The following is a 14,144-nucleotide window of genomic DNA, read 5'->3' on the forward strand; positions in this document are numbered from 1 at the left end:
TGCACTTGTTTTCTGTCTTAATTTTACATAATTTGTCAAGTTCAATAAATATTTTCTCATTTGTTGAGTAAGTGTGTTTTATGTTGAATGGCCCTCTCTGATAAACAGCTTGCCTGGATGTTGGCACCCCACTCAAAGTGACACTGCCTATTATATTAACAGTGTAGCTAGTAATTGTCTCTAAAGTCAACATGATGTCTTTCACAGAATCAGCAACAGTGACAGCTTAATCATACTTTAGTTACAACTTTTAGATTGCAACTTATGCAACAATTAACATACACACAGCAAATTCATCTACTATAAGGTACTGATCATTAATTCATCACTGATCATTCATTGGGGGTGGGGGTGACTTTGATGATTTCTTTTGGCTGAAATATTTTCTTTTCTTTTATCGCAAGATAATTTCTTTCTAAATATAATATATATTAAGAATAAGAATAATGATGATAATAATAATAATAACAATAATAATAATAATAATGAGGAGGACTTTGTATAGTACCTAATCTTTAGAAGCTCTAAGCGCTTTGCATTAGACAACACCTATAACATAACAAACATATATAATGATATGATTACACAAACCAAACACCATGAAATTAGAAAACATAAAAACATGCTGAAAATATTTACAGTAGGAAACATTATTAGGTCTTTAAGTTTGTTCTTTTAGTTGAAATAAGTGAGTTTCAAGAGCACTCTTGAATGGAATCGCTGTGTCTTTGTGTCTAATTTCAGTGGGCAATTCATTCCATGTTGCTGGGCCCTGGTATGCAAAAGAATGTTGTCCATATGACTTCGCTTTCATAGTGGGAATAATGAGTATACGATTGTCGGAAGAGGAGCGTAAGTATCTTGCTGGTGTGTACACATGGGTAAGGTTAGATAGGTATGTTGGACTGGAGTCTGTCAGTGAAACGATGCACAGAGAATAAATTTTGTGTTTGATTCTGGATTGAATGGATAGCCAGTGTAGGGTACAGAGCAGCAGGGAGGTGTGCTCTGATCATGGTACTCTAAGTATGATCTGAGCAGCTGTGTTTTGAACTTTTTGAAGTTTCTGGAATAGATATTGAGATGAACCAGACAGAATTGACTTACACTAGTCCAGTCTGGAAAGTACTAATGAACACATAAGTGTTTTAGTGGCATCAACTGAAAGATATTTGCGAATTGAGCTGATGTGTCTCAGCTCAAGATATGCAGCCTTGCATATGTTCATGACATGTTGGTGCAATGTGAGAGTACTATCCAGAGAAACACCTAGGTTTCATCCTGACTGTGTGAATTTAATGTCGGTATTGCTGATATTTACTGTTTGAGGTAAAGGATGTGAATGAGAAAGTCTTTGTGTTGTGATCAGAATGGCCTCAGTTTTATCACCATTCATCTGCAGCTTGTTACATGTCATCCATGATTTCACATCAGAAATGCACCTCTGAACACCTTCGATGGTAGCATCACCTTCAGTTGGGTGGCTAGATATGTATATTTGGGTGTTGTCAGCGTACAATTGGTGAGACACTGGATGATGACCTATGACACTTGAGAGTGGCTGAGTGTATAGAATGAAGAGAACAGGTCCAAGAACAGACCCCTGTGTAGGACTTGAACCACAGTAAGGCTGTATCATAAATGCCAAAAACATGCTGGAGATGGTGAAGTATTATATCATGGTCTATTGTGTCAAATGCCACAGACAAATCAAGGAGGGTGTGGACTGTAATCTTTCCGCTATCCAAACAGAGAGAATGTCATTAACTACTTTTAGAAAAGTAGTTTCGATACTATGGCAAGGGCGATATTCAGATTGTACATTGCTAAAAAGACTGTTTGAATTCAGATGAGATACAAGCTGGGATAGAACAACCTTTTCTAAGATTTTTTTATATGAATGGGAGATTAGAAACTGAGTGGTAGTTCCTTAAATCACTATGGCCAAGTGTTGGCTTCTTCAGCAGAGGCTTTACAATGGCAGTTTTGAAAAATGATGGGAATTCCCCGGATGAGAGAGAGGTATTAATAATATCAGTAAGTGAAGGCAATACAGGATCTACGTACTCAAGCAGCAGTGATGTTGGAATTGGATCAAGTTCACATGACAATTGTACGTACTAAATCCATAGAGACAGGTTCAAATGCTGCTAATGATTGTTGCTGAAATTCTGTATTCCAACTGTATGGTGACAATGAGTCAACTGAAACTGTGTTGTCAAGCTTATCCCTAATGGTTTGTACTTTGTCACGGAAGAAATCTGCAAACAGGTCTGGAAGGTTGTCTGTAGAGAAGGTAGTTGGAAGTGGTGTACATTTGTTCCTTGACATTTGCTTGTTAGTAATCTTGTTATTTTGCCATAAATTAGAGCAAGATATTTTTCCCAGCTACTGACAGATGGAAATTAAACAAAATGTGTCAAGCACCTGCCCAAGAACATTGAATTGTTGGTCCCTAAAATAATTACGGTATATCATAGTACATATTGCAGAAAGTTTAGAAATATCTCGGTATACAGTGGTACAGAACTTTTCATGGTACCCAGCTCTGCTATATTATGTGCTGACATACCAAGGTCTACAGAGTTAAATAATGAACTGGCATATCAGGGTCTATCCTGGTACAAAATGTACTGGCAGATCTTGGTCTACACTGTTGCATAATGCGCTGACAGACCAGGGTATGTGGCATAATGTGCTGACTAACCAGGGTATGTTGCATTATATGCTGACAGATCAGGGTATGTTGCATTATGTGCTGAGACCAGGGTATGTTGTAGAATGTGCTGACAGACCATGGTATGTTGCATAAGGTGCTGACAGACCATGGTAAGTTGTATAATGTGCTGACAGACCTGTGCATGTTGCATAATGTGCTGACAGACCATGTTAAGTTGTATAACATGCTGACAGACCAGTGCATGTTGCATAATGTGCTGACAGACCATGGTAAGTTGTGTAACATGCTGACAGACCAGTGCATGTTGCATAATGTGCTGACAGACCATGGTAAGTTGTATAACATGCTGACAGACCAGGGTATGTTGCATAATGTGCTGATAGACCAGGGTATGTTGCATAATGTGCTGACAGACCAGGGTGTGTTGCATAATGTGCTGACACACCAGTGCATGTTGCATAATGTGCTGACAGACCATGGTAAGTTGTATAACATGCTGACAGACCAGTGAATGTTGCATAAAGTGCTGACAGACCATGGTAAATTGTATAACATGCAGACAGACCAGGGTATGTTGCATAATGTGCTGATAGACCAGGGTATGTTGCATAATGTGCTGTCAGACCAGGGTATGTTGCATAATGTGCTGACAGACCAGGATCTACAATGTTTACTTCAAATTATATGTAGAACACACTGTGTAAACCCTGACCTGCCAGTCATTATTAATATCATATATCAGATTTGTACAATTGTAAATATGAGTATCAAGCTATTGGATTATTACTGTATCCACTCATGTATGACAAGTCACATGACAAACTGCATAGACCCAGATTAACTAGCGCATTATGTAATGAAAGATTTCGATCTATACTATTTGCAGTTGGACAAGACAAATATAAAAGATATGATGAATGGACTAAAATAATATCGTAAAATGTATGCACTTTATATTATTAACAACGATACATATATTACATTATGAATATTCTTCAAACTGAAAAAGTCTGACAATGTTATTAAAGTTCCAAATAAGACACCATAACCTCTCCATTACTTTTTTTTATATAAAAGCATCAATGGTGGAATGTTTGTTTATTCTAAGAAAATATAACAAATTCTTACGACAAATGAACGACTGGCAAAATAATGCAAACACAAAGCTGTATAAAGATATCTGAAAATCAAATATAAACAAATAACATGCATCAAGCAAACAGATAACTAGAGCTTTGCATCGCCTGGCTGATCATGATACAATATACATCGCAATACTTGGGTGGAAATACAATATATACCATGATGTGTATCATACAGTTAGCCAGGAATACAAAACAATGATACAAGAGTGATGATACATTATGCATATTAATACAAACTACCCCTTTGCTGTTTGTCACTAAATGTAATAGCTCTGTTGTTGTGTTGACACTGCAACTATGCAGCAAGAAAACATTATATGAACACAGATGTATCAAGAGTCAATCACAGTAATTATATATTTAATTTTGCTACCAACTGTACAATACTTTTGTAATTAACTGATATCTAAATTCTAATATATTATTAAGATGAATCTGGGGGTTTTCAGTTCACAATTCTACCTGCCATTTCGGTCTTTGCAAAGCTCTATGGGAATGGAAGTAACTTTTCTGCTTTTAACAATCAATCTATAAATTATTTTTCATCCTTGAATTTGCAATTAAAAACAAATAAAACAAACAACAGAAATCTTCAACTCATTTATCATTTAACATTACCATATTTGACATAAAAAGGATTTCGACTTTTCTTATACTGGCTGGTGGTTTCTTTTGCTGCAAAGAAGAACCTGTCTGGTAACTAACGTGAACCATAATACTACAAAGATGGAAGGAATAGTCCCAAGCTCTTTAATACTTTTGTATGAGAGCCATGGATTACTTCAGTTTTCTTTCTCTCCTCAAAACAAATTCATGTATATCCTGATACATCACCTTTAAGTGATACTGCATCAACACACACACACACACACACACACACACACACACACAATGCAATATGTATTGGGATATGCCAGCAGTAATTCCCATATTGATGCAATATACTATAACAAAAATATAATTATGCTATTATATATCAATGAATTTCTAGACATCAAATGATAACTAAATAAATGTACAAGCAAAACCCTTCTAATATGGTTAGGCCTTACTTTCATGATTAAAGTTAAAATACAACACACACAAAACAAACTTCAGGAATAGAGAGCATCCTGCTCATGTATTTCTGCATTCAACCCATATCCTATGATGGAGATGTGTCTACATTAAAAAAAGGCCATAACTCTCCTGGAAATAGCATGAGTATAATGACTGACCAACATGCATATATGATGATGATAACCATGATATGTGCTAAGTTTCTCAGCTGTCTACTAAAGACTACAAAATCATTTCATCTATCAATCACATCAAGCTGTAGGAAAAGAAGGGCAATAACTCCTACAAAACTCAAAGAAGCATAAAGATCTGGCAATATATGCATCTTTAGCTGATGAGCATAATAGATACCAAATTCCACAGTGGTCCGTAATAATTGCAAGACCAGTTATATTCACAAGTTTCTAACTTTCACTCTTTGTGGCTGCAAGTTGAAAGGACAATAACTCTCACACAGTATTATTTTCTATATGCAAATCATCATACAATGAACATATCATCTATGCATTTTCATGGAGATTCATTGAAAATTTTGCAACCAGTTGGCATTCACAACATTTTTTTATGCACTACATCCAACCCTAAGTCAAAACGGGCAATAACTCTAACAAACAAAGTTGCAGGAGCATCATGATATGTTGGTAAGTACATTTCCTGATGATGACGATAACATTTTTCAAGTAGACCAAACACCTTGATAATATGCATACTGACTTGTAATATGGGGTCAATAAAGAATCTCATTTTTTACACTGGAAAATCCAAAAAAATTAACACTATTTTGAATGTGGAGAAAATAGAGATCAAAATTGGTAACTAAAACCCTGATATATCGCTCATTTTATCGGACCCGGAACTTTTTATGAGCATTTAACAAGAAGACACGTATACTATTAAAGTGTCTTTCCAAGCAACATTCTAAGTAAACCATAAATAACAAATATTCAAATTTCGATCAGTGAAAATCGTACTAACACCTACTGGATGCAATACTCAGTATGCATAACTTAGGTGATGACCATATTTAGCAACTGCTTCATGATGGCAATACCACCAAAAACTGCAGGACTACAACAAGCCAGCAAGGGCAGTGACCAAATTGTAGGAGCAATGAGATGTGCTAATCTTCTAAGGATGACTACAACATTTACCAAGTTTCATGGTTATCCATTACAAAAAGAGCAATTAATTACATTTACAAGAGTCTGTCATGCACTACATGAGGATTCAATCTAACAAAGCAGTAACTCCAACATAAATCACAGGACCACAGATAACTGATGATACTTGCATCTCAACATGATGACCAAAATATTTCATGGCAATTCATCATAACCTACAAGACTAGTTGTGCTAAGTAGGTTGTACGCTTGATAGAAAATGTGTGTGTGTCTGTGTGTCAAACGACAAATCTATATATTAAATCACTGTTTTATTTTTCCGTTCTCAGAAACAAATAATCAAACCTCCAGCAGTTTTCAGTTTCCTACTCTTAGGCCTAGGAGTGGTCCCTGTATTTTTTGCTGGGGATGGATGCTGGCCCTTAAGCGGAGCATTGGCTCCATTAACATAGAGTGTAAAACCCTGTTCTTTTTTCTCCATTATCATCTGCTTTTTGCTCTTCTTCCGCAGCTTCTTCAGGAGTCTGTCAAATGAAAAATAAATGATGTGATATTCTTATGATATGAAATGCTTGGATATCTACCAAAACATTATGTGTAAGTACTGTTGTTGCTGTAAGTAAAAATATAGTTCAAGTTGTTTATCAAAATTAATAATATTCTCTCAGAGCTTCAGATAAAATAGCATATTTTACGCAAACAAATTAACTAAAAATGCTACTAACATGACTGCTAATTTTATCAGCCAATCAGATAAAGCCTTATATATTCATGTTTGGGAGACTGAGTGGTGAGGCTGAATAGTAGCAATATGTGCTGAATGATCTGATTCACTTTCAGATTTTTTAAAGCTTCATTTCCACTGGCTAATTCAAAGGTCACCAGAACATGACCTCTAAATGGTTGCTGTCAGATCTTAACCTAGAACAGTGGAGATCTGATTTTAATCAGATTATATTAAATCAATATAAACCATATTAATAATTTAAGCTTTTGAGATTTCATGCACATTTATAATTATGATATTTGATCTCTGAGAAAACACTTATTTAAACCTAATTATATAATTAAATGTAAAATATAAAAAATTACCGGTGCAACATTTTTTATATTTTTGTTATTCCACTATTTTCACATGAAAATAAATATCTTTACTTTTGTACAAGTAATAATACAAGATTTTCCATCATGCCATGCAGCACTTGATAGTGTGTGCCTACAGAAGTTATACCTGATGCAAGAAAAACAAGTATTTTGTAAGCTACAGCAATAAACAGAAACTGCATTACCTTTCTGGCATTAAAATTTCATTTTGCCAAAGATCTTGGACTTGCCATCATTGCTTCCTTATAGAGTTATGTTCCTTTAACAACCATACCAGCAATATGTAAATATATCCAGTGTGCTGCATTGGTCAAGGGGTGCTCACCAGTTAATATGTATTTTTGAGAGAGTGACGTATGTAAGATGAAGTAGTTTGCATTTAAAACATGCACAATGGCGAGAATGTTGGCATACTTCTATGCAACATTAATGTAATGTGGATGATATTTCTTTGGATATTGTACTTTTGGAAATTTTCATGATTTAAGCACACTGCTAACTAAAATGACTGCTCCCTTGTGTTAAAAAATCAGCCTGAATTAGTCTAAAGTACACTATACATAGCAGCTATTAAAATAGGGAAAATGAATTTGCCACACTAGACAATACCAGCTTCTGAAAGTGCAATGAATGAATTACCAAATATATAAAATGTAAAAAAAGTTATTAGCAGCAGGAAACCAGTGATGTAAAGCAAGCAGGACCGTTCCCGAGCTCTCCTTCCCACTAATGACAGCCAACCATTCAACTGTAGGGACCTTTATGGACCCACAGACTGAGGCCAAACTATCAGGGTTCCTTGAATCCATAAAAGCCTAGGGGAGGTGACACCACCCCCTTCCCCAGGAACAACTAGCAGGCTGCGGTGCAGTCAGAAAAAAGTGGCACATGCACAATTGTGCAAACGCTACTATAATTAAACTCAACAAAAGCTCTTTTTTTATACAACTTACCTCTGAAGTTCAGGAAGTGAAAATGACCAAGTAAAGCTAGCACTTCTTTGAAAGATGCACATCTAAGTAAGGCCAAGCTGTATACTCTATAACCCATAGTACACCCATCAATCATATACCAAAATAAAGGGAATTAAAGGTTCTTTGAATTATACTAAAGATATACAAGATCTTTTTTAAATAGCCAGTATAACCAGTGAGGAAAGCCAGGGAAATTCTTTTTCTTTAAAATTTGCGGTCAGATTATGCAAAATAGTTTACAAAACTTCAAAACTTTAATTTGATGCAACATAATTGGTTCTCTCTCAAATCGCTTATATTTTTTTATAATCAGCAAAACGCTGGGGGATTACGACTGAATTTAATCTTCAAAGCTACAAAAGCAAGTCTGGCATAAATACCTGATATATTTCTTCTTATCCAGTAGTAATAACGGAAAAGAAAATACCCTCTAAATTACTGAAAGCACCTTAAACCAGTCATGGTCACCAAGTTGTTTGATGAATTCACAAAGAAATGATTAGCATCTTGATGATTAAGACTTAGACTGGTATCATAAGTATGTATTGCTGGGTTCACAAGATAAGTTTTTTTAAGATCTAAACTGGGTGTAAGCCCATGTATCATTTCTTATCTAGAGCTCTGTACTCTCATCTCTAATCCTTGTACACCCTGGATCACCTAGCCTACTTTGGCTTTCATCAAAACATAATGAAGGCCAAACACTGGTCTAGGCAAGAAAGTGAAATGAAAATGAGGCATCAAAAATTTTGGGGTGCTAGACAGTGATGTAAGCATTAACAAAGGTAAATTAAATCGACAGTGAAAAAAGCATGCAGAAACAGTATATCTGGCAGAGGAAAAATCCAGGTAGACCCCAGAAAGAACTATCAACCAAATGGAAGCTACTGACAAGCTTTCTCACATACCCACGCTGGTCAAGCCGAGACTTTAACAAACTTGGACAGTGGTGAGTTCTAGGTTATTTGTATAGGCAAGTGCATTAGACCACTCTGCAATCCATGGCACCACATGCCAATACACATTTAAAGTCAACAAACATTAACATTTATATCAGTTAGAAAAAATGCTGTAAAATCAATTTAGTATATATTTGCCTAACACCATTTTTGACCCCAAGCACATTATAACATCATAATCTTAAAGATGCCAACATATACTTAAGGGAGGCAAACAATCCACAACAGGTGTGCACAGTTCCTCATACTGATATCTGCAAATTTTCAATGCAAACAAGTCTGGCCAGGAAAATCTTATAAAATGAAATATGTTTTATCAAACATCACTATTTAAAGGGACCATGTATTAAAATTTCATTTTCATATTAATCCTTAAAAAAGGAACATATGTCCTCAATGGAAACAACTGCACGATCTCTTAGGTGTTATTTACTTGGGTTTGCTGCATGATATAGCAGATTGCAAATAATGTAATATCTGTTTACAAAGAACTGAAGAGAACACACAAGCATGTCCTTTGTGGACAGGTGTATTGTATATTGAGGTGTACAGTTATGCAGGATTCACTGTACAAGAATTACCTGTTTCTCTCCTGAAGGATGACAAGATACTCCTCATATCCTGGCAGAACTTCTTCTTTGGCTGCCTGAACCTGAAAATGCACATACTCCAACTAAATTTCTGTACATATATTTCAGACTTATGTTAATGAACAAGAACAGAAATTCAATAATGCATGCAGAAAAAGACAGCGTTGTATAATAAAATGTAAGTAAAATGACACATTTTGTCCTGACTCATGAGTCAAATATGGATTTTGTAACACTAACTGATGATCAGCACTTAAATAGGATTTTGAAAAATGAAGTCAGGAAATAAGTTTCGCAAGAGCTGTTGGTCAGGCTATAGATAAAAAATGAAGGCTAAATCTGGAAAACTTAGTCTGAAGCAAAGACTCACAACAATGAGCATTACTCATTGTTATAAAGATGACCTGTCACTTTAAAAATAGTATGTAATCTTTCCCATCATTTCCACTGACAAACTTTTAATCAGTGCTTTTTTGATGAAGCTAAATTCTGGGATTTACCATTTTCCCTATCGTAGAAGTCAAATTTATATTTTTTTAACATTTAATTTATATATATCCATGATGCCTCTGTTGCAAATCACCTTCTAAGCATTTAAGCTTTTATACTAATGTTAGACATGAGACAGAAATGTTGACATTTCTGCCAACATGTAGTTCCAATACTGACTAAATAGTGGACATTGAATGGTTTTCTATACATTTAGACAAAAAATGTAATCTCAAAACAATTAAAATATGTTGCTTACCAAAGGGTTTATTTCATTTCTACTAGATTTATGTCTTGATTGATCTGAAAAAGAGCATAAACATAACAACCGTAAAGTATGTTTCAGTTAAGTTATACAAAACTCACAACTAATGGTCTTATTTCAAGCTGTATCATTTGCGATCACTTCTTGCCTACTAACATGTCCAAATGATTAAGCACAGAGATGAGATCCTTGGATTAACAGTAATGTTTATTTCTTTCATAAGGATCTAAGACTGTAATGGTATAGCAAAACCTGTCTTGAGAGACCACCCCTTTTGTTGTTGTTATTGGGTTTAATGCCATTTTTCAGCACAAGATAGGCTATACATGGCGGCCAGTATTAATGGTGGAGGAAGAACCTGGGAAAACCCTGGAAAGAACAATCAACCCATGAGAAGCTACCGGCAAGCTTTCTCACATATCCAAATTGGATGAGCCTGAGTCTTGAACACACGCAGGCAGAGGTGACATGGCAGTGATCGTAACGGTGAGCACTTTCAACCACACAGCTACTTGGGGCACCTCCAACTTTTGTAAGCAATGGTCTCTTAAGAAGTGGTGTTTCATAACATGTTTGTATAAAAGACCAGTTTCCATGTATAGTCTATCAAGCACTGAAAAATGGCGTTAACCCCAAAACAACCGCAATACTCATTTTTGCGACTGATTACCTTTAATTTAATATCTGCAAGCCACTGTTGTTAAATACTTTACATTGTCATAGTAAAGGTTATACAATATTGACAATCTCAGCAATGTGTTATCTTTTAGAATTCGATAACATGTGCCTTTCAATAGTGATTACAGTATTCACTTTATTTGGAACCATATTCCCTTAAAAACACAGATGTCAAAATTCAATGTTAAATTATGTGGACATTTTTGGATGAAGACAACCTAAAGGTATAAACAAATACAAACCAGACAAAAAGTCACACACTGTGATGGCAAAATGAAAGCTATGCACATTGAAACAAAAATCATACTTCCCAATATTGTGACAATTACAACTGACTACCACTGCAAAAGTCCATAGCGATCAATAATTTTTGTCTGTAAGTTTCTTGATGACAGTTAAGGTGCAGAGCATTCAATAATCAGGACAAAATACACTTTGGTTAAACAGCATTAGAATTAAATTTTAGAACAAAAATTAATATTTAATTTAAGATGAGCAAAGGTGCCTAAATGACTACATTCAATTACACATTTTAATACTCCTTCACCTCTGGTACAAATATAAATTTTCAAATAAATATTTCTGATGTAATGTCAGCTGTTTACCATTTTTGTTCTGCAGTGCTTTGAATACATATGCACAGTCAATTTGGGTAACATAATTATTTCTTAAGTAATGGTACCAAACCACAACCTTAAAATAAAAATTAAAAAAAGCAGAGGGATTCTGCCTTATATCTTTTGCGTGACAGAGCAATATACAGTAAAATCTGTCATGAGAGACCATTGCTATGATAGACCTCCTGTTCTGAGAGACCAGGATCTCCAAGCACAGATTTATTGCTTATATAGTGTTATGATAGACCATCTGTCTTCAGAGCATTGTTTTTCAGCAGAAGAGGTGGTCTTTCAAGTCAGGTTCTAATGTATTTCCATACTGATTACTATATTTTATATATGGGAACATTAAATCCCCTTGCTTGTGTTCTTGTATGTCTATTGAAAAAAATTCTAGACTGTTAATGTAAAACTGAATTATTAGTGGGGTTTTATCTCTTGGGAAAATATTTAACTGATGGACTAGCCTCTAATGGTTTGCACGACACAACATAATTATTATAAATTAATAAAAACTGTTTGTTTCCTACTCAAATTTCAGGTTAAAATTAAAATCCTCCAGGGGTTAATGTGTTAATGCTTTGGAGGCCGATATATAGGACATGACAGAACACCATAATAAAAAAATTGTTCTATGGTCTTTTTGTTTTTTGTACGATGGTCATGTACACAATTTTACAAAGACTATTCACACAGCTGGCTTTTGCTAACAATGCCTGAAATTTGAGTAGGAAACACATTTTGAAAGCTATTTCTGAATGCATCCGAAAACACCAAATCCCAGATGATCTTTCAATAACATACTGCCTAGTTGTTAGAATATTTCTTTTCTATTGGCTATTTGGCTCGCGCATGAACAGAAGGGTAAAAGTTGGAGCTCTTATTATTTTTTATTATTTTTGTTTGCTAAACTGAACCCTTATTTTTGTATCAAGATCACTCTTTATCCCAAATACCCATCTTATCCTATTTTTGCAAAGATTCATCTGTCTGTTTGCAGTTCATAACGGTTTGCCTTAGATATGAGACCAAAAAGTCTAAAATCTAGACACAAAATCGGATTCTGACCATGAACCAATTTTGGATAGAAAAAAATCAGGTCCAAAAATTGAGGTATTTCCATCTGTATTTTGGAGTGCAACTAGAAATACCAGATTATTTGGTATTATTGTAGAGCTACGGCTGTCTACCTTTCTATAATACCACCCACTTTAGTGTATCATGCATGACCATGATGCTACTAAGCTCAGCAGTACGGTACTACCTCCTGCCACGTTAACTCGTCGCTAGGGGTTAATGTCTTAATGATATTGACGGAAATATAATTTGCTGAATTAATATCATCCCAAATACTTTGGACTCATCTCTATTGCAAAGACCAGTTGTTTTTGTTGTAGGGTTTAACACCATTTTTCAACACAAGATAGGCTATATATGGCAGCCAGTATTAACGGTGGAGGAAGAACCTCGGGAAAACCCCAGAAAAAAACACCAACCCATAAGAAGCTACTGGCAAGCTCTCTCACGTACCCACATTGGCGGAACTCAAACGCACACAGAGGTGACACAGACCAGTCACCATGAGGATAGTCTTTCCAACTGTTCACACACGGCTGAAATGTGGATAGTCCTTTCAAAAGTTGTCGCACAGCGGCCATGCAAATAGACACTTTCAAATGGTCTTTGGTCAAATGAATAATTTTCATATCTTTTGTTTTATTATTATTTTCAGGTAATTTTAACCTTTTGACCATACAGGTTTATTTTATCTTTTATTCGTTTTCATATTAGGTAGGTTGATACAACATCAAATTTGTGCATATAAACTGTCTCTTGCATCTTATGTTTGGTCTGAATCAGCCTGCAGCTAAATTACTCCACCCCATATCTCCAAAAATGCAACAGATTAACAGACAGCTGCAAGAAAGGCATTATGTGATGATTAAACTTACAAGTCATTATATTTTCTTCAGATTAAATCGTTATCAATGAAAATAAATTATTTCCATTGAAATTTAAGACCATAACTGGAATGATAATTCCGTTGTTGACCAGATAGTTTACATGGCTCCGAGAGAATTTTGCGCATGCGGATCCCGAGACGGTGATTAAGCGCAAAAGTTCACTCTCAACACAATATTAATTAATAAATGGCAGAAAACAATTAATGACCTTGAAATGTTTGCCTCTAAGAATATTTTAGTTCACATTATAAGATATACATTAATTTGATTTAATTTAATTAAGTATGGGATATTTTAAGTCGTTGCGTGAAAGTAACTATGTGCCGATCCTACTAAAGACACGCAAAGACAGGCAATGCCGTACAAAGACAGGGCAGAGAAAACACATGGACATTTGAACTCGACAATAGCAGAAAATACTGAATGATAATAATTCCAATTTTACAAAAAATAGGAATATTTATATTGTCCATAAGATATAATTTTTTAATGTCAGTTT

General features: G+C 35.1%; 1 protein-coding gene across 2 annotated transcripts in view; it reads right to left on the bottom strand.

The window, feature by feature from the left end:
* The window catches only part of LOC149803166 (katanin-interacting protein-like), a 225,754-nt gene extending 211,998 nt beyond the window's left edge, over nucleotides 1-13,756 (bottom strand). For both annotated transcript variants that reach the window (XM_089952787.1, XM_089952785.1), the window contains exons 1-4: nucleotides 13,634-13,756; nucleotides 10,381-10,424; nucleotides 9,624-9,694; nucleotides 6,351-6,529 (exon numbers count right to left, since the gene is read on the bottom strand). In XM_089952787.1, coding sequence (XP_089808913.1) covers nucleotides 6,351-6,529; nucleotides 9,624-9,694; nucleotides 10,381-10,424; nucleotides 13,634-13,640 — 301 coding nt within the window. In that variant the 5' untranslated portion in view covers nucleotides 13,641-13,756. The remainder of the gene's footprint in view (nucleotides 1-6,350; nucleotides 6,530-9,623; nucleotides 9,695-10,380; nucleotides 10,425-13,633) is intronic.
* Between the last annotated feature and the right edge of the window lie 388 nt (nucleotides 13,757-14,144).

The sequence above is a fragment of the Sinohyriopsis cumingii genome, chromosome 3, assembly GCF_028554795.1.
Source record: "Sinohyriopsis cumingii isolate HCF-2022 chromosome 3, ASM2855479v2, whole genome shotgun sequence".
In the NCBI taxonomy this organism is placed as follows: Eukaryota; Metazoa; Mollusca; class Bivalvia; order Unionida; family Unionidae; genus Sinohyriopsis; species Sinohyriopsis cumingii.